This window comes from Colletotrichum siamense (assembly GCF_013390195.1).
Source record: "Colletotrichum siamense strain Cg363 chromosome Unknown KSG_Cg363_contig07, whole genome shotgun sequence".
NCBI lineage: Eukaryota > Fungi > Ascomycota > Sordariomycetes > Glomerellales > Glomerellaceae > Colletotrichum > Colletotrichum siamense.
In genome coordinates this window covers 2,000,827-2,027,538 of record NW_023501020.1, presented here as the reverse complement: position 1 = coordinate 2,027,538, position 26,712 = coordinate 2,000,827, and the positions used below count along the sequence as shown (strand labels likewise).

The 26,712-nt window shown below is 55.1% G+C and overlaps 3 protein-coding genes across 3 annotated transcripts; 2 read left to right on the top strand and 1 right to left on the bottom strand.

The window, feature by feature from the left end:
• Positions 1-11,422: 11,422 nt before the first annotated feature.
• On the top strand, positions 11,423-12,464 carry CGCS363_v010847 (MIP18 family protein; the record flags this gene model as incomplete). Its single annotated transcript, XM_036642696.1, has 2 exons — positions 11,423-11,660; positions 12,085-12,464. 2 exons carry the CDS (start codon positions 11,423-11,425, stop codon positions 12,462-12,464), a joined length of 618 nt encoding a protein of 205 aa, XP_036492525.1.
• Positions 12,465-20,107: 7,643 nt separating this feature from the next.
• Positions 20,108-23,594, bottom strand: cwf10 (Pre-mRNA-splicing factor cwf10; the record flags this gene model as incomplete). Its single annotated transcript, XM_036642695.1, has 5 exons — positions 20,108-20,670; positions 21,042-21,129; positions 21,193-23,336; positions 23,388-23,518; positions 23,575-23,594. 5 exons carry the CDS (start codon positions 23,592-23,594, stop codon positions 20,108-20,110), a joined length of 2,946 nt encoding a protein of 981 aa, XP_036492400.1.
• A 550-nt stretch (positions 23,595-24,144) lies between these two features.
• Positions 24,145-25,570, top strand: PACTA (Acetyl-CoA acetyltransferase IA; the record flags this gene model as incomplete). The annotated part of the gene is made up of 4 exons (XM_036642694.1): positions 24,145-24,209; positions 24,290-24,339; positions 24,409-24,484; positions 24,559-25,570. 4 exons carry the CDS (start codon positions 24,145-24,147, stop codon positions 25,568-25,570), a joined length of 1,203 nt encoding a protein of 400 aa, XP_036492401.1.
• Between the last annotated feature and the right edge of the window lie 1,142 nt (positions 25,571-26,712).

Genomic DNA, 26,712 nt, shown 5'->3' with positions numbered 1-26,712 from the left:
CCTGGAGGGGATGGGAGGGGAGGGGGTGGACTGTGTGTGTGCGTGTGTGTGTGTGTGTGTGTGTGTGTGTGTGTGTGTGTGTGTGAGAGAGAGAGAGAGAGAGGGATGGGGCCCAGCAGAGGAGAGGAGAGGAGACGAGAAGAGAGAGAGGAGAAAGGAGCAAGAGGAGATGATGATGCTGGAGATGGAGATGGCAGCACGGCCCAGGGTCAAAGTAGTCGGGTAGGCGTCTGAAGTGAGTGACAAGAAAGATGAGGTTGAGAAAGGTAAAAAAGGTAGGTGTAATAGTAAGGCGAGGAGGTAGTTTGAGGTATCCAAACACGCAGTGAGGGTACGTAAGGCGGCTTGGGAACAGGTCAAGAGGCAGAGGAGGTGATGGCAAGGTATCCGTAGACAGATACTGTCATGGAGAGAGAGTGAGAGAGAGTGCAGTGCAGCAGCTGCTCAGGGTGTGATGTAGCGTCGCTGTAGGGTGTTGGCGATGGAGACTCGAGTGGGAGGGACTTGTGGAGTGTGTAGGTAATGGCAGAGAGCCAGAATTAGGTAGAGAGAGGGTAGAAAGAGTGAGCCAGTGTGTACTGCGTATGTGAGTGTGTGTGGGCGTGGGTGTGGATGCCGAAGTGGATGTTGGTGTGGTGGGTGTGGGCGAAGGGTGGGTGGGAGGTCGCGCAATGCGGCGACGGCGTGAGCGGCAGCCAGCCCAGCACCAGATACCGCATAGTACCTACGGTAGGTTTGAAGAGAAGGAAGGTATGGAAGGCAGGTAGAAGCAGGAGACCTGACCTGCATTACAAAGCGCTGCGGGATGCATGTAACTATCTGCCTACGAGTACCTACCTTATTGCTTTGGGCAAGACCAGTCGGCGAGCAAGACAGCTCAACATCCCAAAGTACCTACCGATGTATCTATTCACCGCGGCACACTGGCAAGATACTTGGCAGCACCACTGGCTTCCAAGCACTGCACCTCAGCCACTCGAGTCGCCGTCTCTTCGACAGATGGCTTCTCCCAGGGCGCTGCGCTAGCTACCGCAGACAGCGCAGACAGCGCACCCGGGCCTCGGGACTAACCCTCGCAGACGACGACAGGACCGCCGGCCGGGGAGGGGGAGGAGGAGGCCGAATCTGGCACCAAAGTTGAAGGCCTGTCCAGGGTGCGTTGTAAACTCTCGAGTCCCGGAGTCTCGAATCTCATCCGACTAACGACTGCTCCCCAAACCCTCATTTGCCGGGTTTGGACTTGACGGGTTCCTGATGCTGAACTTGAAATTGGACCCGGGCGGCGGGAAATGGCGACAGACAAAGAACTAAGCTCCGCCTATCTATGCCAGGGGAAAAAGGTACTCGCTGTCTGTGTCCGCGTCCGTGTTCAATGGTTTGAACGAAAGGGGGGTCTGATAGACGCAGATGCAGAGACGAGACGTCCAAGGGACAAAATTGACACACAGACTGCAGAAGAGGGACAGAGGATGGAGAAGAGATGGCCACACAACGTCTCCTTTTTTTGGCCGTCGTGACGATCAAATCGAACAACCTACGCACAGCGGGGTGGACGTCAGAGGCGTGTGGCATGCACTCACTCTCTCTTGCACGCACGTAGCCACACGCACCTCCTCCTCCACACAGCAGCGACTTGAGGCAAGGTACGGCGATGAAGATGAGGATGATGGTGCGGGAAAGGGTAGGGTAAGGTACATTCCAAGCCTCTTCAGGTACGAGACGACAACACACACCAGACACGCACGCACGCACGATCGCTCGCGCGCACTGAGCGAGATGGAGGGGAAGAGAGCTGCGACAGGTTGGTCAATGGCATGGAACAGATGGGCACTGGCCATGGCGGCGAATCCGTCCCCCACGGCATTGCCAATGCCAATGGTGGTGACCGAGAGGGCTTAGGAGAAAAAAATAAAAGGCCGAGTCAGAATCCGGTCTGCTGATGTGAGTGATTGAGTACCGTACCGTACCGTACCATACCGTGAGTACGTCTTCATCGGCGCAAGGCGCCGTCGCCGCCAGAGACCAGCAGATGCACGACGTGTCGGAGGTAGAGGCTCAGGCTCAGGCTCAGGCAGAGGCCCAAAGACGGGGAGTGCCGGGACGTATGTGTGACCAGTGCACCGGTAAGAACCCTTCTTACCGGTGACACTGGACGCGCCCACGCCGCCTCAACTAGAGTTGAGTTGCCTTACTGCGTTCCCTGGGCATGGCGGTGTCGTGTGTATCTAGTACGAAAACGGCAGAGATGCACTGTACCCAGAGCCTGGCCCAGCCAAAGAGACGATGAGACGGTCTGGCCTTGTCGTCATGTCTGCGCAGGGCAATGTCACGAATACAGTGTTGCTCCACACTGCGCGAATACTGTACACCGTCCATTCGCCAATCCATCTCACGTCTTTTCCTTCGCTCTCTCCAGCCAGCAGAGAAAGACAAACGTCAACTGGTGTAGTCCGGTCCAGTCCAGCCACAGCCTGTATCCGAAAGACAGGACGACAACATCCAAGACATGGACCGGTAGGGAGGGTCGCTGTAAGATTGGTCATGGCCGAGAAAGAGAAAGCCCATCCATCTTTCCTGTGTTATCCCATGTCATGTTAATAAGTGGCCATGCTTGTTGTATATTGATATCGATTTCAGGCCATGCCTTCTTGCGTACCGAGGGATTGCCAAATGAGGCAAGTTGCCTGGACCGTGAGAAAGAGGAGAAGGGGAGAGCTATCCGTACTAAGCATCTCTTTGATTGACCTGCAATGACCAGACGATCCGCATCTTTCTCCAGCACGCTCAACGCTAGTGAGTTTTGTGCTCCGTAATCAATATCAGTGTGGTGTAAACCAGGCAGGCGGGAATCCAGACAAGGGCATGTGTCTCCGTAGAATGGATAGTCTGTACCCGTCATCCGTCCGCAGTCCGTAGGCTACCTTACCCGCCCTCGTGCCGTGCCCAGTAGGGCCAGGAGGAGCCCACTGCTTCTGGACACCTCATTCAACTGCTTTCTTTTGCATCTTTGGTCCCGTCTCGTCTCGGGCCTTGCCTTGGAACTTGGAGCTCCTCCTGTCTCCTGGAGACGTGGAGGCTGGGACATGAAGATGACGGATACGGAGGCAGTACCTGAGGCTTGCCCCGTCCAGTACTGGCCTGATGGGCTGGGTCCGAGCAGGCTCCAGGTCCAGTGTCGAGCTTGAATGCTTCGAGAAACAGTGCCCACCAACCCCGTCCGCCCACGACGGGGAGGTGGAAGGTGGAGGGTTGCGAGGGTCCCAAAGCAGAAGCTCTGCTCAGATGCTCGCCCCGTCGGCCCCAGACCGCCCTGGTCTGGGCACCATACAGTGTCTGAAGATGGCAGGCCAGGGCTACCTGCGCTCACTTTGGGAGTACACGGCAAATAGCAGTTGTACGGATACGCAGCACTTTGCAGAAGGTTGCTGGTAGATGCGGTTTTGCCTTGTCCTGAATATGGGCCCTCATTAACTAGGTAGGTAGTGTGTGTACTTTGCGAGGCCACAGCAGTCAGCCAGACTTCTTGGAGGCGGAAGGAAAGTGCCGCAGCTTACATTGTCTAGGGCCAGGCACAACTCCACAACGCCAGATGCCGACAAGCCTCTCGTACGGTTAGGTTGTTGGCAAGCCTCGCCGAGGCACCGACGAGCGGGAGAAGAGGTGACGGTCAAACGCCATGGGCGGCAAGGTTGGCAGACGTTTCTATCTCGTCTTCTAGCTTGCAGACTTGGGGGCACCGGCGGACGTGGTGCCGAGCTTGTAACGCGATGACAATGGTATCGGTAGCGGCCGGGGCCATGGCAGACCCAACGCAGGAGGCGGTCAGTTTTAGCCCGCAGCGTCTCGGTGGGATAGACGGTAGTAGCGCACCTCAACGCAGAGGGGGAGTCGGTGTCCGTTATTTGGAGCTCCGGGGTCGAAACGCCCTAGAAGGCCGGCAGGAAGGGAAGGCGGCGTCCATCCATCCCATCTTCTCGCGTTCGGTTCTTGTTTCCCCCAGCCTACCTTGAAATCGGCGACCAGACCAGCGTTGAGATGGCCCGAGGGACGCTTCTCTCCTAACTTCTCAGGCGGCCATCCGTCGTCAAGCCCCTCAAGGCTCAACTCAAGGACCCCCAGAGCCATGCTGCCTGTCCTGTGAATGCCATGCCGTCTCTGCGTGGATTGCATGGGTGGGTAGGGAGAGGGAGAGGGAGAGAGACAAGGGAAGTTGAGCTAAGGTAGGCGAGCGGTGGGTAACGTGGACAGGGGGAGAGGCTAAGAAAAAGGGAAATGCAAGGAAGGTGATTTGGGGCAGCAGTTGGAGCACCCCACCGCAGTTGGTGTTGGAGTTGGAGGGTCGTGGATGGATGGATGGTGGACGGAGGCACGGTATCTGCCGCAGGGCCGCAGGAGCAACCGCGGTAAGGTACCGCGGTAGCGATGAGCAAGGACACTGGGCCTGGGACTGGGACTGGGGGCAAAGAGCACCTCAGGAAGAGTTGAGGAGGAACAGGGCAGGGCAGGGCAGGGGGCTGGGGCTACTGCGTAGGTAATGGGCAAGGGGCAAGGGGCTGGCAGCAGCAGCAGCAACAAGGAGCGATGAACAAGGAGCAAGGAGTAGGGAGCCATGCCATGAGCAGTCGCAGTTACGGTGATCCACACCCCGCTTACCTTATCATTACAGGTTCGTTCGTAACTGCCCTGGTCCGTCATCCACCGGCTAGTGCCCAACCCAAACCACTCACAGTTCACATCTGCCAGGACTCGATGTCGTCGACTCCACGCTGCAGCCAGCCAGCTTCAGCACAGGAGAGGCTAAGGACTGGAGGACCCAGCTGGCTAAGGCAAGAGTCCCTAGTAGCCTAGGCTAAATCTTAGCGCTAACGTGCGACCTGCCAAATTTCCTCAATGCTGAGGATGAGGAGTCCTTGCCCTGTCCAGTGCATGTGTGCTGAACTCTGTGGCCCTGCTCTGCTCCCCTCGACATGGGATGGACTGACTGGCCTTGTCCTCCACATCTTGCCTTGCCTTGCCTTGTCTTGCCTTGCCCGTCTCTCTCTACTCGGTACAATAGGTACCTTAGCAGTAACAGCAGCAGCAGAGCTTCTCGGCGTATTGGGCTGTTGCTGTTACTGTTGCTGTTGAGTCGTTGACAATGCTGCTGCTGCTGCTATTGCTGTTGGTCTTGTTGCTGGATCCATCACTCCTGCATATCCGTAGCATCCAACATATGGCGCGGTACATGATCCCCCGGCCACCTGCCCAAGGTCACACATAGCTCCTACATACCAAGCATGAGCAGCAGCGCAGCACGCAGTGCACACAGCAATAGCAGCGGCACTAAGGCCAATGCCCATCATTACTGCTGTGTGGTCCAATCCCAACCAAGTCTCCAAATCAAGAAACGTATCCGCACTGCATCTCAGATGTGATAACGCACCTCACATCATGCAGTGCCGCTCCCCTCACCTCACCCACGAGCCAACAAGCAATGCTACCAAAGTACCTTCTCGTTGCACTGTACCGTACGAATACCCTTTCTCTCTTTCTTCCTCCCTCCTCTTCCTTACTTCCTCGCTCGTCATCTGCCTCTCGTCTACTGTACCACGGTATTCAGACCAACAATCCAGCCCCCAGAGGCAGGGTACCTGTTCATCCACACATTCACACGCAAGGCCAAGAAACCTTGGCTACCTTTTCTATGTACGAATACCTAAGGTGCGGATATCTGCCATGGCCCCTCCCACACGTACCTTACATGCCTTACCGTCTTTGCCAGCTGCACCAGCCCATTTCCAGTCTCCTCCCCGTAGCTATTCATACCTACGGATACGCTCTACCTCTCTCGCAGAATGGAAAGCCCTGCTGCGAATGCTTGACCCAGGTCTCGGATTTCAAGGGGCCTTTTCTCGGACCAGGAAAAGTCTCCACGCCCAGAATGCTGTGGGTTTGCTCTCCTCTCGCATGGGCCGGATGTGGTGTGCTGGGTTCTGTTCTGGAAGCTCAGACAGGGTGTGTCGTGGACTCCCTATCCTTGGACCTTGAGGAGGTGAGGTGCCCTGGGCCATGGACTTGCGGATACCTGCGCTGTGCAGTCCACTGTTAATATCTGAGGCCTGCGGATACTCGCCATTTCCAACGCTTCCGAGGGGGAAGACGAACTCGCAGTCTGTTCGGACAAAAGCTTTCGGCTACCTCTTAGCGAGTGCCGGAAGCCACCACAGAATGGCAGCGAAGAATCAGACTTCACAGTCAACCCACAACAGATGGCACGCCGTCACCAAGGCACAAGATGATGAGGACCCGAAGCAACATTGTCTGTGGTCAAACTTGCCAGCCAACCGGTTGCACTGCACGTCTCAGAAGGCGAGGGCGACGTCCAACGACCCAAGCTTGCTTACAGTACGGGCACCCAATACCTATCAAAATCCAGATCGCGATGGAGGTACAAGGTACTTGGCGACTTGCCTAATCCGAAGCCAGAGTCAAAGCTAAGGTTCCTGAGCCAAAAAATCAGCCTTCCCGCCATGACACTTACCGCCGTATCGAACCCTTCGTCGGGCCTTCGACGAAGGTTCTGGCCTCATCACTGTCTGGTCGCACTGACAGCGCTAGCCCAAGTCGCCAACTGACACTCGGCCAAGCTAAATCCTCAGACTCTTCAGCCTGCAATGTCTGCTCACGGTCTCACCGGCCTCCCCATCATCATGCCCTTTTGGGCCGATCCGGTGCCGCATGAGGCGTCTTCCTTTCCGACCGACCTTCGTCTGCCTTGCCCTGTTTTACTCCGCATCTCTTTCGTCTGATCTTTGCTGACGAGCCCTTCGCTGTGGAACCATGCCATTGTTCCAGCTGCCTCAACCGGTCAGAAACGTCCAGGAACCCGCAGCTCTAATGTGTGACAGAGGCTCCTCCTGCGTGAGAGAAAAAGACTCGGCATCAAACACGACCAACTCCTCCTCACCCACACTTCTGCACAGTCTGGGCATTGTTACATTACGCCATAAGACTGGGTGGACCGGCGGTGGACGTCGCCAGACGAGGCTGGGGGAAGACATCGCTGCACAATCCATACCTGCGCAGAAGACTATGAGTTTAATATCGGATATCCATCCCATCCATGCAACTGTAACGGCTTTTTCATCTGCACTTGCAGCACCAGCTCGAGCGCTTGCGTACGCCCTAATAAACGCTCTCACTTCCGTAGCTTTCTGGATATCAAACGTGCCTTTCTAAGAACAGGGGAAGCTATAGCACCCTCTCCACATCGGATTCGCTGCGCTACGAGGTCTGCAGAGCGAAGCTTCCGCGGTGAAACGCTCTCAGCAAACGACAAAAGCCCAGGACCACTTGTGGATGGCGTCAAAGCAACGCAAGTCACTTCAGCATGCCGTGAGGCTCTGTCGCAGTTTGCTCAAGGCCGTTGATATTTTCAGAGTTTGGCCACCACAAGTCATTACACACACATCTCTGACTCGGAGAAATTCATGGAGATTTTTTCTTAAACCTAAGGGGCGACTTACACGCAACAATCATAAACTGACAGCGACGGCGGCGGGTTGGCGTCACGCCCAATCCAACCTGACCCAGCTGGTTATTCGAGTCAATCGATTCAACCGGCCAGGTGGCGCAAACTAACGAGGTTGCGAGTGCGCCAAAGTCAGGGACTCACCTGCAGACTGACTTGGCTCGTCTGGCTATGACCCGAGTCGTCTTCGACCTGTCATTGTGGGATGATGAGGAGCCGGTATCTTGATGGGACTGGTCGACAGCTTAGTGGAGATCGCGGGGTCTGCTCAATCTCGACCGCAGTCTGCGCCACGCAGAGCTTCCCGACGAGGATGGGACTGGTGGCTTTTTTCGTCCTGCTCGACTCCCTGCCCTTGCTGGCTCGCAGAAGAGAAGTGTACTTTGTTGTTGGTACGGCTGGGGTTTCCAAGGATCCCGTTCCAGAGGCGACGGCGCGCTCCATCACCTTTTCCCAATAATTTTACGACGCTTGATTAAGGCCGACGGCGGCTGGAGGACGCGCAACTTCATCGACCGGGGTCCGCAGGCCGTGTCGGTACTGAAGAAATACCTGAAGGTTGCCATTTTTGGGCCAACGCTCGAGACAACGCCTTTGTCCTCGTCGGTATCCCACAACGGCATCCCCTCCTCCCTTCTCCTCCTCCTCCACCACCACCACCCCCTCCCTCCCTAATACATAGTACCAAGTACTCCAGAAAGGCTGCCGACGCCTGTCATCCAGCAAATAGAATGACAGCAGGGCCGCCTTTTACCGACCAACCGAAATGGACAAGGTCACGAATACACGGTGAGCAGGGCAGAATGGGGTGAGGAAAGCGACCATGTCGACATTCACATGCTAAAAACTAGCGGTGGCCATTCTTGTCGACGACCTCGCAGGGCATCGAAAATGGAACATACCGAGGAACCCCGTTACCCACCCCAGGTCCTGTCTTTTTCTTGGCTGCGCTCCTTTGCCGTTGAGTTGGCCAGTCGACAAGCAGCCCAGCCGCTCGTCGCTGCGCAGAAGCATCCCACCCACCACCCAGTGCAATTCAAGCTTGATATGAAAGGGGCCTGTTCCTGGCTGGACAATGGAAAAGGTAATTGGCATGTTCCAATCAAGCATGTTGATGGAAGAATACAAGGGGAACGGCTATCCGTTCAACTGGCGCAATGGTGGTTTCAGGGCGCATAGCTTGCCCTGCATCCTGGGGCTGAGTGTGCCTCGGATCCGAACGTGTGCCAATGAACCTCCAGCCTAGCGCTGGAGGCTAGCATCTGTCACGCTCGGTTGTTCCCTTTCGCACAACTGGTTCCTGGAATCGTTCGTTCAGGGGGTCTCCTGCTCTTCGCCCCCAAGATCTCGGGCACACGCTGGTAAGCGTCGCTGAGAGCACAGGGGTCCCTCATCTGGAGGGTATCATTCGGGCGGCACGAGGGGTGTGTCCCGAGCCTGGACGGTCCGAATGGGCACCCAGTTGATGTCCACTCTCGTGCTCCTGATCCATGTTGGTCAGATTGTGTTGGTGGTCTTTCGTGACTCGCATATGAGCATTTGCCGATGATTAGGCGATCCGAACATGCGAGAAGCCGACGACGGCGATGACCCAAGTCCAACTGCTCTCTGCTCTTTGCTCTTTGCGGGGGGAAGCCGGCCTGCCTCCTCGATGCGAGATGACTGCTGTCCACCGGGAGGGAAAAAGGGCACACAGTGAAGCTGACCTTTAACGATTCGGCCTAAACTTCAGCGGTCGGGGGCTGGCTGGCTGCATGGAGGTAGCACCAGATGACTCGGCCGAACAAGGGGCGCGGCAGCTGGGAAGGCCCAGTCCCGTCCGTCCGCCCGCTCCGGGGAATCTTTAAACATTTGGGCGACGAACCAAGACGCACTGCCGTTGCGTCGATGACAGCCACTTAGCCCGTTCCAGAAATTGGTGTCCGAGGCGGCTGCAGCAAGGACATCGGTACCCAAGGTATTGACACCGCGCGCCGAGTGAAGAACTGGGCCGACGGGCGGGAAATGGATCGGGAAGCGCAGCAGCCCGGCCACGCGCGTAGGTAGCTTGGGGTGCAGAGTGTTGGCTGCTGCTGCAGCTGCGTGCCATGCTGCCCGGCTGACGAATCGCGGATCTTCTGCATTGCGTTGCCAATTGGGCGTCGATGATGGTTGAGGGTGTGGTTGGAGTATCCAATAAGTCACGGACTCACGGTCACAGGGCATTGATGAGACGCCTCCTCTGCTGGCGGCATGCAGCTGGGATCATGGCACAGTAAAATCACAGTCATCTTGTTCTATTGCTTCCATCATGCTTCCAACAAGCTTCTCGAAGAGCGGGAGAAGCGCAGTGGAAAGCGGCACGGCATGATATGCTAGAGCGGGCGTCAAATTTCCTCGGCCCCCATGGACGAAATGGATGGTTCGGATGACAAGTCGTGCCGTGGGACGAGGTGTGTCTACCGTGGGGTCGGACCAGGTCCAGCAGCGCGTTTTACGAATGGAACGGCCCAACGTGGCTTCTGAGCATTAAAGTTCATTAGAGCTGTCGGCAAATAAGATAAAAAGGAACAGAAGGATCCAAGGGAAAGGGGATGAAGTCATGATGGGGACCTCGGGAATAGGTTCTCTGGTTGATCTGGAGAGAGGTAATTAAACTTTGGAAAAACCGCAAGGGGCGGTTCCTTGATGCTTGCACAGGCTGCTCCTTTTTCTCCAGTCAAGGGTCCCGTCAGCCTTACGCTACTGCTACCACGACCACGAATGGGCAAGGCGCCGTGAGATGATCTTAGCTTTCCAAGAAGTCTCCCCGTCGCGCGGAGGTGTGGTAACATGGGGGCGAAATAGCGGTTTGCATGGGTGTGGGAAGGGAAGGGGAGAAAAGGAAAACCCTCAAGTTGTCGTGGACACGTTTGGTTTGGTCTTTTTTTTTTTTTTTTTTCGTATCCATATCCGCAGTTGCGAGACGAGACGAGAGTGGATTTGGATTCGATTCATGGATGTTCAGGAACGCAATGGCGGCCCAGGGTCATAAGCGCCGATAACCCGCAGAAAACGACCCCCAAGTGGCATTTTGGAGGGGTCGGAGGGCACGGGATGGATGGAAATGGGCATCGTTCGATGCTCCTTTTGCGCGGTATCCAAGAGGTTATTTTAGATTTATTGGAAGATCATCGAGAATCCTTTAAATGGTGGATCTCCGCTGACGACACGGGGGCCCGACACAGAGCAGGTAAGGTACTCTGAAAAGCGGGGACGAGCTGTCCGATTCCGGCAAGTGAGGGGCAATATTCCAGCGCTCTGCCATCACTGTAAGATTAGTGATTCATGCGCCAACTGCTTTTTGGCTGGCGACCCCTCGAACCCCCCGACGTCGCTTATCTAATCCTCGTCGTTGGGCGGGGGCACCTGGGGCAATACCTCCAAAAATATTGATTCACTCATGCCAGCTCAATTTCTTTGCCATCCACAAGCCCATCCACAGCCTCATCGCCAACGACAAGAAGACCATCAGGAAAAACAAGCACACCCACACATACACCAGCCGTAACGAGGGTGATTTCCGAAAAAAGAACACATTGCGAGAGCAGCTGCAGCAGAGCAATACGCCATCACCACCCATCTCAATCTCAACTCACTCCCGCGGCCTCGTCCCGCCTTAACCGAGCGACTGGGGGGGCCTTTGAGAGGGCATCTCGAATCGACAAAGTACCAGCAGCAGCAGCAGCAATCTTTCTTGTCGGCCTCTTCTTTGGGACTTTTGTGCTAGCCGGAGAGCGACGCCGAGGTCAAGCGGAGAAGCATCTTCAGGGCCACTGATTGCACTTGCTGGGGTGTCCAAAGACGTAACCCTGGAAGTCTTGAGAGACATCATCATCAAAGACGAGTCACCAGGAAGAGAAAGAGGAAAAAGTTGCGCATATCTTGACCACCATGGACAAAGATCTCGACAATGCGAACCCGACCATCCTGAGCGCGGCTCAGATGCCGACGCGTCAGACCAAGAGGATAGCGCCAAGGAAGGGCCCAGATGCCAAATATAACGATGTCATTCTGGCCAAACCTGCCTACCTGTCACGCCCCTTCTGCGATGACGACTCGTTATGGCCCGACAGGGACGTTGTCGATGACGACTTTGCTGAGGAGCCCATCGATGAGCAGGAAATTTACGGTGAGAGGCCTCTTTCCCCTTTTTCCTCTACCTATCCATTGTTCTGTCACCTGCGTCTCATGCAATCGTTTCCTTGCGTAAAGCAAAAAGACTGGAAAGGTGCACCATGCCGCGTCTTCCAGACAAGTCTACTCAGAGTCATGGTCCACACGAGGATAGACGAGGCAAGCGCCACGCGCTGCAGCCATAACATATCACGAGACCGTTGGCCCCTCTTTACCATCGCGATGCATAGTCGCATTGATCTCAGTTGCTGCGTGATGCGTCGACGAGGATGCTCACCGTTGTGGGTTTCGCTTCCGCCTCCTCGCAAGGCGAGGAATGCCCATTCTTCTCTCTCCAGTTCGACCTAACGCCGAACCGCCGCGAATCCCCTGCCACACTTACCAGACCCTGTAGGGATCACGCAACTGACGTTTCATAGACTTGATATCTACCATCTCTGATCCAGAGCACCCCCTCTCTCTGGGCCAGCTGGCGGTCGTCAACCTTCCTGACATCCACATCAACCCACCTCCCTGTTCAGGACCGTCAGACCCCAATGCGCTGGTGCAGGTCAAGGTCGACTTGACGCCCACCGTATCACACTGCTCTCTTGCCACCGTCCTTGGCTTGGGGGTTCGTGTGCGTCTGGAGCAAGCGCTCCCCCCCAATTACCGCGTCGACGTCAGGGTCAAGGAGAACGCCCACGCCCAGGATGACCAGGTCAACAAACAGCTGAGTGACAAGGAGCGCGTCGCTGCCGCCCTGGAGAATGACACCCTCAGGGGGGTTCTGGACAAGATGCTCGAAACCTGCGTATGATCGGTGCGAATCCGTCACGGCTATCGGCGTATAACGTCGCAGAACTGCAGATTGCATATCGCCATCTGGGTCTAGGTTGAACTTGAGATGGTGAAATGGCAAATTTATCCACAATCGACATTTGCTTGACAGCCGGAAATAAACAAGGAATCGTGTCTTTAAATAGGTGTGATCGACGCTCTGTACCTTTTTTTTCTTGACCAAGGCATCGCCACCTTGGCAGGGGGATTATTAAGTATATCGATTTTTCTGCCATGGCAAAACCAGAAGACACTCACCCAGCCAGCCCAGTATTGGCAACTCACATACCCATGGCGGGATCGACAGGTACCGTCATCCACCGACCGGTGCACGAAAAGGGTCTTTTTGCTTACGGGACTTGCATCCGCGGCGGCGGCGGCGCAGCCTTCTCTCCATCTGACGAAAGCTCGCAGGGTCTGGGCGGGATCGGCCAACGGTTCATGACTCTCGCAAGCCCGGCGGCCGTTTTCCGGGTAGGGCTGGGACGACGGGAAGAGGGGGAGGTTTCTTGCTGCTCTTCACGAAAATGTGCTCGGACTGTTTGCGTGGGTGGTCCACACCACGTTTCCGTGACGGAAAAAATAGAGGAACTATGTCATGAGCAATATGATGGCTTTCCGAGCGGGATGATGTGTTCACACATTTGTCGGAATGGGTAGTAGCAATAACACGTCGTACCTATCGAGCAGCTAGCACATGTTTACACCGCCCATGTTCCCGTGCCCTTCCGACATGGTTGGAAACATTGTGCTTACCACCATCTATATCAACTGCCATATTATTGCATTCAATAGCCGAGCCAGAGGTATCATCCCTCTGGCTCGCTAACTGCCCACCGCGACAGCCGACGTGATTACCGGTTCAGGGTCTTTTTAACGAAGAGATAATGAAGTTTATCCCTCAAACATTCTGCACTAGTTGCCAGGGGACGACGACGAGAAATCGTTTCTCGGTATGCGGATCTGCAATAAGATGGATGGGCTTCGTCCAAGGCAATGGACCGTCCTGTCCAACTTCGCCTGCACCAAAAACTTGCATGGCGTTACATTTGTGGCGCTGGCCATGTCCTCTCGCTCCTGCCGCGCCCCTGCCCCCAACCCAACCACACGAGGGGGTAAGGTAGGTAGGTAGGTAGGCAAGTGTTTTGCTGCTGGGTGCAAGTCAGATCGAAGAACGGCACGGGGAGAAACCAACCACCAGCAGCGTTACATCCAGCAAAACACATCCTTTTGCTGCAGCGCAAGCAAGCAAGCCCACGGGCCGTAGGTAACGCTGCAATTGTTGGATTCCTTCCTTCCTTCACGCCCCTCCCCCCCTTCTGGCGGCGCAAAACTCTAATACGTAGTGCAGCAGTTGTAAGTTGCCCAAGGGTACGCAGGTTGGTTTTGCAGATCTACCGTGTAGGAGTGAGTGAATCCACGCACGGCACGACGAGCTAAGTTTCCCGTGCCTCGAACAGACAGAAGGGAACCACACGTACGGACGTATTATGTTTGTTGGATCAGCTTCGTGGTTTACCCGGCCACGAGGCAATTGGTGGACGGAGGTCCCTCTTAGCTCGGGGTAGGTAGGTCAGGTACCTAAGGTAGGGTTCGAATGAAGAATCCCCGTCCGATCTGCAACTCCCGAGCCTTCCGTGGCCCAAGCTCTTTTCCCTATTCTCATCGTCTTCGTCCGCGGCTTCTCGTCTTGTTGGATTTGCACTTTTCGTTCGCTTTTGGGGGGGGCTCGTCATGGCTAGCGACACTCGTCGTCGTCACGCTGTCACAGGTTCGATCAAGAAGGGGAGATTCTGGCTAGCAGTCGAATCCGTGGCTGCGCCTCCCCCACAGCGACAGGTCTGGATGCGCGGTTGCAGGGCCATGCCTAGCAGGAGGTAAGCCGCGGGCCACACACACCATCTAACGTCGATCGATCGTGTCCAATGAAGACCACTCGGCGATATTGAACTTGCGTCACACGGCATGCCCGTCGAGATTCGACGAGTATCAGAGGCGACAGGCGGGATGCATCTTCAACACAGGGAGCCGCCTCCTCTCCCGTCTCCCGTCTCCCGTCTCCCGCCATGCGCTGCAGCATCGTGACGATAACCTGACCAGAGTCCGACGTTGGAAGGTCGCATGGGGCTCTCTCCTTCTTTATCGGCGAGACGGCGACGAAGGCGAGTGACGGGGAATGTGCGCTCAGCCACTCAGCCTGAATCGGAAAGAGACAGAGATTACGCCCAATGAGGACGTCTGTCAAGCTCAAGAAGGAAGTTCCCAACGAAAAATGCGTGTTCAACGGGGTGTGGGTTGGCATGTGCCGAAGGGGGGGCAGACAACCTCTCTCGAGGCGTCAAAACGGCAGGTCCCTGGGCCGGCAGGTAGGTAGGCATGATACGGTACTTCCTTGTCGTTGTTGGTGGTGGTGTGGGATATGGGGGCGGCCGGCCATCTGGGGTCGCGGCCAGGGCGGCGGCGTTGCAAAGAGGAAGGGCCTGGATCTTGGGATACGGAGGGTTGTGATGCATGGCGAGGTAGGTTTAAGGAGGTTGACTTGCAGCGAGAAGTCCCTTGCCAAAGTCGCATATCACATCATGTCTCTGGTTCTGCAGTGGCTGGTGGGGGTGTGTTCAATGTGTTGTTGACGTTGGAAAGCTTTCGTTGTGTGTTGTCGTGATTGCTTCCGAGTTTCCTCTAAAGGAAGGCTGAAAGTCTTGGAAACCCGGTCCGCGCGATTTGCCCACATGGCTCTTCGTCATCTACTACCCTACTCTTGATGCTGAAGATAGCGCAAGGCAAGGTGCGCTTCTTTCGCAGAACCGGTCCAGTTGTCTTGTGTCTCTCTCTCACACACAATTCGTACCTAAGGATGCAAGTTGTCAAAAGTGCAGCTCACCCAAGCGGACGGCCGGAGCCCGCCGATCATCCATCCTTAACCCTGTCTCTTTCTTGTCTCTCTGCGTCGTCTAGCAGGACTTGGCGGCGAACCCTGGTTTCTGGTCGTCCATCGACACAATCTACGGATACAACGAAAGCTGGCAGAAGAGAGTTTCGGTGAACTGTCCGGGCGATATCCCGCTTTACAAACGGTACCGCGGTAAACCATGATAATTCCGCGGTAGTACCGCTGTCAAAATGTCACTGCCGCCGCGCCAGGGCCACGACTCTCTACCGTCGCATTTCAATATACGTCGGGTGGCGGAAGAGATACACCCGTTTCCTCTTTTTCATCTTTTGTTTCTTTTTAATGTATCTTTGCCTGCCTGCTGCCAATGCGGCAGGGCGCAGGGCACGCGACACTACGCGCATGTTCACACGCAGTTTCCGTTTCCAGGGGAAGTCCCATGCGGATCTACCATCTGCAGTTATGCGCTTACGACAAGTCAGGCGTCAACTTCAACTTGGCACAGCAGTGACAACGACGAATACTGTCGCGTCGCATAACGCTCTTCATTGCTTTGCTTCATATGCAAAGGCAAAAGAGTACGGCGTAGCAGCAATATGCAGCAAGGTAGACTTTTTCGCGACATGGAAGTGCCAAACAAATACGTGTCGTTATACCCTCTATGATGGTCTCAGCGTGGCGATATACATGATTCGCAAAGAGCTGGGCGGGGGGAATACGTGGGCTGCTGGCGTCTGTCTCGTCGCCTCTGACACTTTACCCGCGCGGCGTTTACTACAGGATCCCTTGGAGACGTGCGCGCCAAAGAAAAAGATGTCACCTAGCAAAAGGAAAAAACCTTTACGGTGGCTGCGCTAGATGAGCTCGCGTGGCTTAGAGTGGGCTATCTCGGAGTCTACGATCTGGGCTTTTCGACATCTGCCGACCCGATGTTTTGCCAGTATGGATACCAGAATCGACCGTCTGAGCTCGAGAAGGCGACGTCAGTGGGGTTTTGAGGGGGGCAAAAGGGGGCGTGGTGAAGGGACCAGAAGGTTTTCCGGGTGTAGTTTGGCTTGTCTTTTTTAAAAAAATTTGGTTCGGTATCCGTATTCTCGCGTGGGTTTTTTTCTCGTGCATGTATCTCGACATGGTGGTGTTGGTAGGGTCAAGGAAGTGAAGATATGGAGGCGACAGGAAGGTTTAAGACAAGGTAGCGTTGTACACTGAGATGGAGGGTTGATCCCCGTCAGATACAGCCGCTCCAACAGACGGCTCTCGTTTAGAAGACGGCGCCGTTGATCAGAGATCTTTGTAGCGCCAATTGTCAATGTCAATCTTTGTCCAATTCAAGATTGCCGTTGATGGCACCCGAGACGAACTGTAACAAGTTCTAGCCTAAAGAGTCAACTGTTTCGGCGTTAGAGGGATAGAGAGAAAGAGAGGGGTGGAATCTGGAGTAAAGTCGGTGTGCTGGGGTGTAACTCGCCAGAGAGGGGCAAAGAGTGGATGAGGGGGGCAAGACCAGGCAAGGTGAAAGTGAGGTGTCACGGTGTGTGGTTTTTCTTCGCCTTGTGCGACCTGGCTGACGGTGAGGGGAGGGGAGGGAGTTGCAGCAGAGATAAACCGGGGATAGGGTCACCAGAAAGAAGAGGGGGGAAGAAAGAAACTCCGCAATGGACGGCCCGATTGCGACGGCGACGGCGGTGGGGGGGAGGCTACTCCAGGTCCTGGTCCCCCCTTCCGGGTTCCGGGGGCTGCCGCAGGCGCAGGCGGTTCTTGGACTTGAGGAATGTCAGTGGAGGGAATTCGTTCGACGGCTAGACGAAAGGGACGAACACCCCCCGGTTGGTGATCGGCGCTCCGTACGGCCGGCCATGACGATGAGATTTGGAGTAGGGCGGGCGGGGGGTTCCCTCTGTACTTTGTTGAGGAAATGGGTGTGGTGGTCAGGGTCTCCAATTGATGGCCAAGAGATGAGTTCCGTACCTGGGCCGTATCACCTTCTGGCGTGCCATGTGTGTTCCGATAGCCCCGAGTACCAATACAATTCGGGCTTTGTTGACATGCGTCGTTGATTCTGCGATCTACGCCGTACAGCATTTTTAGTCCTTCGAGCTGTGCCCAAACGTGTGAATGAAGGCGGCAGCAGCGTTGGGTGGTATCATTTTCCGGGGTATGGAGCCAGGGACGTCTAAATCCGCTTTGTAAATCCGCGGCCTTTTCCTTCGTCCACTCCAAACAAGCTACTGGGTCTTGATCGACTGTATCGTGAAGCTCTGCTACGTGTGTGACCACTGCCAAGGGCAAAACGTCCAAAGGGGGCTTGTTGGGAGACAGATGTCACGGAGCTTTTTTCTCTAATGTTTAATTCTGGGGTTGTTTGGGGGCTATATATGGAGCTGTTTCACGATAGTTCGATCAGCCAAGAAGGAGGCTGGTTACGGAAGCGCCTGTTCCCGCGATGGGGCTCATGTCGTCTTACCCACGAAACATCAGGCCAGGACAGAAAACATGAAGGATTCAGCCTGGAGCTGTCTTCTGACGTTCGGAAATGGCGGCTGCACGGGTGGAATTTGCTGGGGAGGTTCTCGACATTGACATGGGCTGCTTGCTCCGTCTTAGGGAGATTCGGTCAGGTGGATTCTTGTTACGGAAGAACATCGAGGACCTTGAGAGAGCGCTTCCGTACATGGACGAGCAAGCCATCAACGTTCTCAGACACGGCGATGGCTTTCCCTGACTTACACCTAGGGGACCACGCCAATGCATGCAAAAGTTGAGTTCGGCCAGCGTCACTACGTGCAAACTCTAAGGAGGAAGGCTTGATTTGCTTTCATGGCACATTAGTCTGCTTGGTGCCGGTCCTGAAGGTGTCTTTGGTGTCCAAGTTGATGCAGGTGACTTTAGTGTCTGCTGCCTAGCAACGCCCAACAGCTCTGAATTTGCTTGAGTACGCTCTGTGACTATTCCCTCAAAGAAATATGCTTGGCATCGCCGTAATATACGAGAATCATGAGCCTGTCATACCCCCAGTATCAAAAATGTCAGATTCTCGCAGGACAATAGCTTGCGCCATAACAATAACAACATATTTTCAACGTATGCAGAGTCACAGTGAGTTCAGAGGGCCTTTTCTACATGATTAGGAAGTAACTGGATTTGAAAGAGCACACGGCATAGAATCATGTAGGTATGTTTTGTGATATGATGAAAACCACATTTCTTTTACCGCCCCCGTGCCGCTGCGCCCGAACAACACGTTTTGGGATCGTTCATCGCTCGTTATCATTCGGAATAATAAGATGAGCTGAAAGAAGGTGTGTCGTTTCTCGGATGTTTGTTGTTGGAAGAGGACCTGACATTGATGAAGTTGGGCGAATAGAACGAACATACCGAAGACGCAATGATAGCCAGGAGAATGATTGTCTTCGTTTGCAACTGACTAACCTAGAAAGAGTTGCTTCTTCTCTCTGGGAATTGAAACCATAAAGCTACTAGCAGCTTGACTGGCAGTAATGGCACTATTGAAGCTAGCTGTCAATGTTAGTTGAAGCCCATGGGCGATCGTAACTCTCGATCTGCACCACACATACCATCAAAACATCGCACGCTGAATCTCACGATGCACCCATTGAAACCCACAACACCACACTAATGTCAATCAAATGTTTCTCACCCAGTCAGATGCACGAAGCATTTGGAAATTTCATAGAATTGCAGTTTTCCTCTGGCAGCCACAAGCCACGCCATTTGCCAGCTGCCCCATCAGAGCGGGACCTGCCACCTGCAAGCCGCACGCTGGGTGGGCTACATGAGTCCCTTGCCGGGGTGCAACTTCCAAGCAAGGACCCGGTCTTCTCCGGTTCCTTCCCAATTCGCCCAGATCGTCTAGTTGGTTAGGATGATACGTTGTGGTCTCCATCACTCAGCGATACCGTGTTGACGGCGGTTCGAATCCGCCTCTGGGCAATTACTTTTTGTTTTTTCGTGTTAATCCAGAGGTCACGCACGGTTGGGCACTCCACCGTCAGAGAAATGTTTGCTTCAACTTCTCCCTTCGGCTTCGGTTTTTGCCGATTCATGAGGGAGGTTCGCCAAAACTGACTAATGAGTCGAGTCAGTTAGAGAAACACGAGATATTAGACGCCAAGAGGGTCTGGAGGAGTCCTCGTTCACCCCGTACATGCGCGTCCACGAGCACGTCCACCAACTCAATCTGGGATGAGCAATGCGCCACACACCTTTCACGGCATATCCGGGGTCGGGTCGCCGAGGCGGAGTAGATTGGGATCCGGCGCCCGCAAGTTCCCCGACAACAGCCAGATCCTGGGTTCCGTGAGGAGGCTACAGTTTTCAGCACGACATTTCTCGATTTGCCTCTCAACTCCAAATGGCCCGTGACCGCAACCAGAGCCATGCAATCCGAGAGAAGTCTCGTTGAGGTATCTATCTGATGGCCTCATGTAGACGTGAAAGATGGAGACTGTCCCCGTTTTTTTCTTGGTATACAACGGCCCGAGCACCTAGTGTCTCATGGGCGGCTCATCTATTAACAAACATTCTCACCAGATGCCTCATACATGGGAGGCATCACTCCATCCTTCCATCCCCAAACGGCGACTTGCAGGATCGCAAGACCACATGTCCGTATGCACGCGCCAACTCCATCATTCTCGAATGGCTCGGCATCACAGCTGACGACGAGCTCCGCCTGCGGCCACCATACATCTTTCCTTCAACCCCTAGCCCCCTCATTCGCCAAGAATCTCGCTCTCGATGAGGCTCTTGTAGAACTCTGGTTCGAGGAAGGTGGCCACGCTAACGTCTTCGCTCAGACCCTTTCTCCTCCTGGTCTTCAACACAAAGTCCCTAGCCGTAGCCTGCGCGCTAGCCGGCTGTAGTGGCCGGATGATGACCTCCTTGTCAAGAGGATCACCGGGCACAATACTCCAGCTGTCGAATGTCAGACTCACCATGGCCATGCCCTTCGTTTTGATGCGCAGATCTGTCTCGAAACCGAACGAGTCGATGACAGGAATGAGGCCGTTGACACGGTAAAGCGGCGTGCCGGCCACGGGGCCGTCCTGGAGAACGTGGCCACGGCGTCTGGCCAGCGTCGTGTAAACCTCCGTGGCCGAGTCTTGAGGTCCAGTCACAGAGACGGAGTACAGAGGCTCCATTAGTCTAGGTGAGGCCATCAGGAAGGAGGAGTAGCATGCTCGGCGGGAGGTGGGGATGATCTGACCGCCTCCCCTGAAGATGGCTTCCGAAGCCAACGACACATCGGTGATTCTGAACTTTGTATTTCGAATGGCTGTCACGATATCGAGTTAGTGTACCGGTGAGCAAGCAGAGGCTGGGAAATGGTCTGATGTGGGGACAGAATTTCTGCTAAGGGCCGTGCCCCCATCCCGGTCAACCAAAGAGAGGCATGGTTGTGGGAAAAGGGTCTCGTGCGTAGAAGCAGGTTTTCTTCTGACAGGTCGGGGTAGGTGAGGGGGCCTTTGCTGCTAATGCAAGCCATGCCTAAGAACCCAACCCCAACCCCAGTTCCATGTGTTGGACCCTCCCGGGAGCTATTTCCGCCTGGTCGGGGACCAATAACGGCGCCTAGCGAGGGCATTGAAGGACGACACGAAGACAGGAGGCGAGGAAGAACAGGGGCAAGGAAATGGGGGAACTCACGCTCTTCACACAGGGGGCCTTCTCTGGTTGCCCAGCTGAATCCTTGGCGGATGGTCTCCTTGACCGTAGTCAGGAGCTTCTTGTCGACCTGCAGCTCGTTAGCCTGTTGGTTCCTTCAAAGAGGTCAGTCAAGGAAGCCACCAGGCCTTACCTCGGAGGGCAACGTGTCGTCTTGAAGGATGTTGGGTCCCATCTCATCAGGACCGAATGCCCAGATGCTTCTCGCCGCCAGTTTGTCCCAGCCGTAAGTTTCTTCGAAGTAGTTGGCCGTCTTGCGGATTGGATCCCGAATCTTGACCTTGCCGGACTCAATGTCCTCTGAGATGCCCTTGTCAAGCTGCTCGGCGACCATCGTGATCTTATTCTTCTTGTTCGGCGTGATCGCATAGCACTTTGTCGCCGACTGCTCTACGACCGTCTCGCAGAATCGGGTGACGGGGTCGGACACCTTGATCTCCATATCGGCATACAGACGTCTCAAGTCGTGCAAAACACAATCCATGTACAGCTCGCCCGTACCCAAGACAATGTGCTCTCCTGACTCTTCGACCTTGGTAGTGATCAAAGGATAACTCTTTTGGATTTTGCGTAGGCCGTCCAGCATCTTTGGCAGTTCTGAGGGGTTGATGGGCTCAACAGCGACCTTGAGGACCGACTCTGTGAAATGAGTGACGGGTTTGAAGATGTACACATCTTCGTCGTCCTCTAGCTTTGGGGGGAAGATCGTCGCCGTCTTGACGATCGAGTTGTCGACACCACTCAGCAGCACAAAATTGCCTGCTGGCACACCATCCGTGGGAATGTTGTACCTTGATTCGCCGATGAAAACATCTGATATCGTTGCCATTGCCATATCTTCGTCGTCGTCTGTGGAGTAGCCTTCTCCTAGGACTCTGACTTGTGTGTCGGGGCGAGCCGTACCACTCAAGACACGACCGAAAGAGTAGAAGCTCTTGGCATCTGCCGTGCTGAACAACTTGGAGACGTGAATCACAAGAGGCCCGTCCTGGTTGCAGGCCTTCATGGATCCGGCAACCTTAGTGTCCAGTGGTCCAGTGTAGTACTTCTCCAGGTATCTCTCAGCAGCCTCTTGCGGTGATGGGACGTGTCGCACAATCATGTCGACGAAGCCCGTTGAAGGACCGAAAAATTGTTCGCACACCAGCTTCAACAAGACCTTGGCATCGGCCTTATATTGAGATGGCTTGAGTGTGATGCCCAGTGTGCCCAATACTCTCTTCAACTCTTCAGGGGTGTCGCTGATGGTATGGGTGAAGATCTTGTAAATCGGTTCCAGAACGAACTTGACGAACGAACGGCTTGAGTGAGTCTCTGTCGGTTTCCTCGTGAAGTTGCGCTTCTCAGGGTTGAAGTAGATGTCTCCCCATAACCTCTTCGCGAAATCCTCGGTGTTGATACCGCCGTAAGTGTCGGTGTACATCTTCGAGAATGACTGCAGAGTGAAGCACCAGCCCATGTCGGTACACGCGAAAAGAACATTTCCTTTCTCAGGACTGATCCGTTTCGTCTCGCCTTTGCCCGGGATCGTGTTCTCGATGACTGTGTTGACCTCCTCGATGACATGCTTGAGCTTGAAGTACGCGTCCTTAGGGGGCAGCTTCAGCTCAAGAACGAGGCGATCCATCTTGTTGATGATGAGCGTAAGCGGAATATCTTCCAAAACCGCGTGCTTGATGATCTGCTCTGTGTTGACCTGAACGCCTTCCACCACATCAACGACCAAGCAGACACCATCCGCCAATCGCAAGCTGGCCGCCACCTCGTCGACGAAGTTAACGTGGCCCGGCGTATCAAGAATATTGACCAGATGCGACTTGCCCTTTGTGCTCTGGAGCACCAGGCTCATGGGCGCCGCTTTGATCGAAACTCCTCTCTCCCTCTCGACTACGTGGACGTCGGTGTATCGAAGCTGCTCGTCTCGGTTCTTGCCAACGCGGCGCTCCAGTCTGTCGGTAATGTCATGGGTTTCGAGGACCAGCATGTCCATGAACGCTGTCTTGCCGTGATGGAGATGTCCTGCCAGCGCCACATTTCGTATTTGATCGGGGAAGTTCATCAGGTCGGTCATGAAGCTGCGGTCGAAGAAAACGGGTGGCAGATCGGTCTCCTCGATGTTGAACTTCTTCTGCTCGACAGGAGCAATGATGGGCTGCGTAAGAAGCTGCTCGTCCTCCTCCCGAACTAGAACTTCGACCTCGTCTCCGTAAACTTGTTGCGCCGTGGGATAGTACTGTTTGTCTTCGTGCAGGATGATCGCATTCGACGGGCCGTCGTCTGTCATCATGTCAGCATCAACTTCACTGGAAAACAGTGCAGAGTAAATACCATCGATCTCCATCAGCTCCTGGCCCGTAGGCGCAGGTGCCTCGCTCGCATCGTCTCCATAGTAGTCCGCATCCATGCCCCTTTCAGACGCCTCTTCAGAACCGACATCCTCGCCGATGAAGTTACCGAACCTGTGAAGGAAAAGTCAGTCTGATGTCAAAGTCGAAGTGAAGGGGAAAAGACATACTCATCGTATAGGTCGTCCATTGTGGCGTCTAAATGCTCGGGTGGAGTTCGTCGTTGCGGTTTGTCTAATGACGATAAATCTCGACCCAGTCGCGGTCGCAGTCGCAGAGTCGCGCCTAGAATGACCCTGGCCTCACAAACTTTCTTGCAAGGCTGCAGTGTGGCTAGTGCACATGTGTGGCTGCGAGGCTGGAACACTGCTGCGATATGCTTACTCCCTGGCTTCGCTTCTCGCGCTAGGGAAGCAGGTACACTAGGACCGGCAGGGGGTCAGTGCTTCCTGATAGCTACTGCGCCACAGGGACCCGGACGGGACACCGCAACGTCCCAGCTGTGCTAGGGTCCGGTCGGAGCAACCCCACCAAACATCAGAAAAGGCGGCGGTGGGAGGGGTGGATGATTAGAAGCACGTCTTCCTAATAAGTGACCTGCCGCCCAACAAAATTATTTGCTTCAATTTGTTTGCTTGCTCTCTCCAGGTCACACATAAACAAGACGGTCCCCCGGCTCTGTTCTCGACACAATCTTCTATTCTACAACCACCTCGAGTCTCACTTGCACGACGTTCACAATGGCCAACCTTCCCCCCGTTTACATTGTTTCTGCCGCCAGAACCCCCGTCGGTTCGTTCCTTGGGTAAGTCTGGACCCTACTCCGTCGGAGAAGAAGAAATGTTCACCGCCTGGATCGAGAAGCTAACGTTTTGCCTTGGACAGCTCTCTGTCTAGCCTGAGCGCCACGCAACTGGGCTCCCACGCCATCAAGGGTATGTAAATGTCTTATCAACGGTCCGGAGCAAGCGCGGGGCAGTCCACCGCTAACCCCTCGTCAACAGCCGCCGTCGAGCGTGTCCCCCAGATCAAGCCCGAGGATGTCGAGGAGGTCATCTACGGCAATGTCCTGTCCGCCAAGTATGTCTGATATCACGGATAAGCTGCAAAGCTGCAAAAACAAACAAGATTGCTGACCACCCATCGCTATCTAGCCTCGGACAGGCCCCCGCCCGCCAGTGTGCTCTCGGAGCCGGCCTCTCTCAGGGAGTCGCCGCCACGACCGTCAACAAGGTCTGCGCCTCCGGCATGAAGGCCATCATTCTCGGCGCCCAGACCATCCTCACCGGCACCGCTGACATCGTCGTCGCCGGTGGCACTGAGTCCATGACCAACACCCCCCACTACCTCCCCGTCCTCCGCAACGGTGCCAAGTACGGCAACCAGACCCTCGTCGACGGTGTCCTCCAGGACGGTCTGACCGACGCCTACGGCAAGAAGGAGCACATGGGCATGGCTGCTGAGCTTTGCGCCAAGGACCACGACATCACCCGCGAGCAGCAGGACGAGTACGCCATCAACACCTACAAGAAGGCCCAGGCCGCTACCGAGGCAGGCATCTTCTCCAAGGAGATTGCCCCCGTCGAGGTCTCTGGTGGCCGCGGCAAGCCCGCCATCACGGTTGACCGTGATGACGAGGTCAAGAACCTCAACGAGGCCAAGCTTAAGGCCATGCGCCCCGCCTTCATCCCCAACGGCGGTACCGTCACGGCCCCCAACGCCGCCCCCCTCAACGACGGCGCCGCCGCCGTCGTTCTCATGTCCGAGGCCAAGGTCAAGGAGCTCGGCGTCACTCCCATCGCCAAGATCCGCGGCTGGGCCGACGCAGCCCGCGAGCCGGAGCGCTTCACCATCGCCCCCGCGCTGGCCATTCCCAAGGCCATCAAGCACGCCGGCCTCACCGAGAAGGACGTTAACTTTTACGAGATCAACGAGGCCTTCTCCGTCGTCGCCCTCGCCAACATCAAGCTCCTGAACCTCGACCCTGAGACCGTCAACGTCTTCGGTGGCTCCGTCGCCATTGGTCACCCTCTGGGCTGCTCCGGTGCCCGCATCGTCACCACCCTCACCACCGTTCTCCGCGAGAAGAAGGCCAAGATTGGTGTTGCCGGTATCTGCAACGGCGGCGGCGGCGCCTCTGCCATTGTCATCGAGAACCTGCAATAAGCTGCGCAAAGCACATGCTAAACTGCAAACGTTCTCGGAGCTCCGAGCTGGTGCGGGTCTGTAATTCACTAGAGAGGACCTTGAATTCACTCGGAGAACGTGGGGACTGGCGGCATGGTGGGGTTCCCTGAGCTGAAGAACGAGAAAGAAAAAAAACAGGCCACGACCCCTCTATCCAGCACAGGTGCCGCGACTTGCGCGCGCCGCGCCGCCGGCCATGACTCCCCCGGCCCGTTTCTGCAGATTATTTGACGCACCAAAAAAGAAGGAAGATGGTCACATTTGGTTCCCGTATTATCCTCGCGGCAAAAAAAAGTTTCAGTATACCAGCGTTTTAGATATAACGCATCGGGCCACCCCGTTGCAGATTTTTTTTACCTAATATCACGAATCAGACGACTGCATCTTTTCCCAAAAGCTTCCCATCTGCCGTGATCTGCGCCTTTTTTCTGCGGCTAGTTCCTGTCGTGATACTCCACCTGCGTCGCATCCTGACATGCGTGGCTGTGCTGCTCGAGTTATCAGATTTTTTCGATAATCAAGCTCGTGGGGGGGTGGAGGGGGGAAGGAGGCAACGGATCCAAACCGAGCGACGAGACCTGATTTGGTGTCGCGACATCGGCCGAGGTGGACCACACGTCCAAGGATCACTCATCTCATGGGGATCACTAATCTCATGCCGCGGGAGGGTTCGCAGTGTTCGTCGTATGCATAACTCTTTTGTGCAACTATGGTAACTATTGTACATCGAGGGAGTAGAAAAGGAAAGGAAAAGGAAAAGGAACTGAATGACAACTAAGTATCCCTCCAGCTGAGAAGACCGCCTCCTTTTTTTCTTGCTCTCCCTCTCTCCCTACCCATCACCTCAAGGCGCGGTACAAACAGAAAAACGAAGAAATGAAGTAAAACGCCAATGACCCAATCCCACGCCATGCCAAAACCCCCCGAGCCAAAAAGAATTAGGCGGGGTGAGGGTTATTTAAAGATAAATCCATGTGAGCCCTGGGTAACATGGCAGCCAGCCATTCAGCACCGCTATGCCGCCTGGTATCTTCGTAATTGTGAAATGCATTCTTCACCCAGTCCCCTTACTTTCCCACAAGACACATCTGTCCTCCCGGAATCCGCACGTGGCCGAGCGT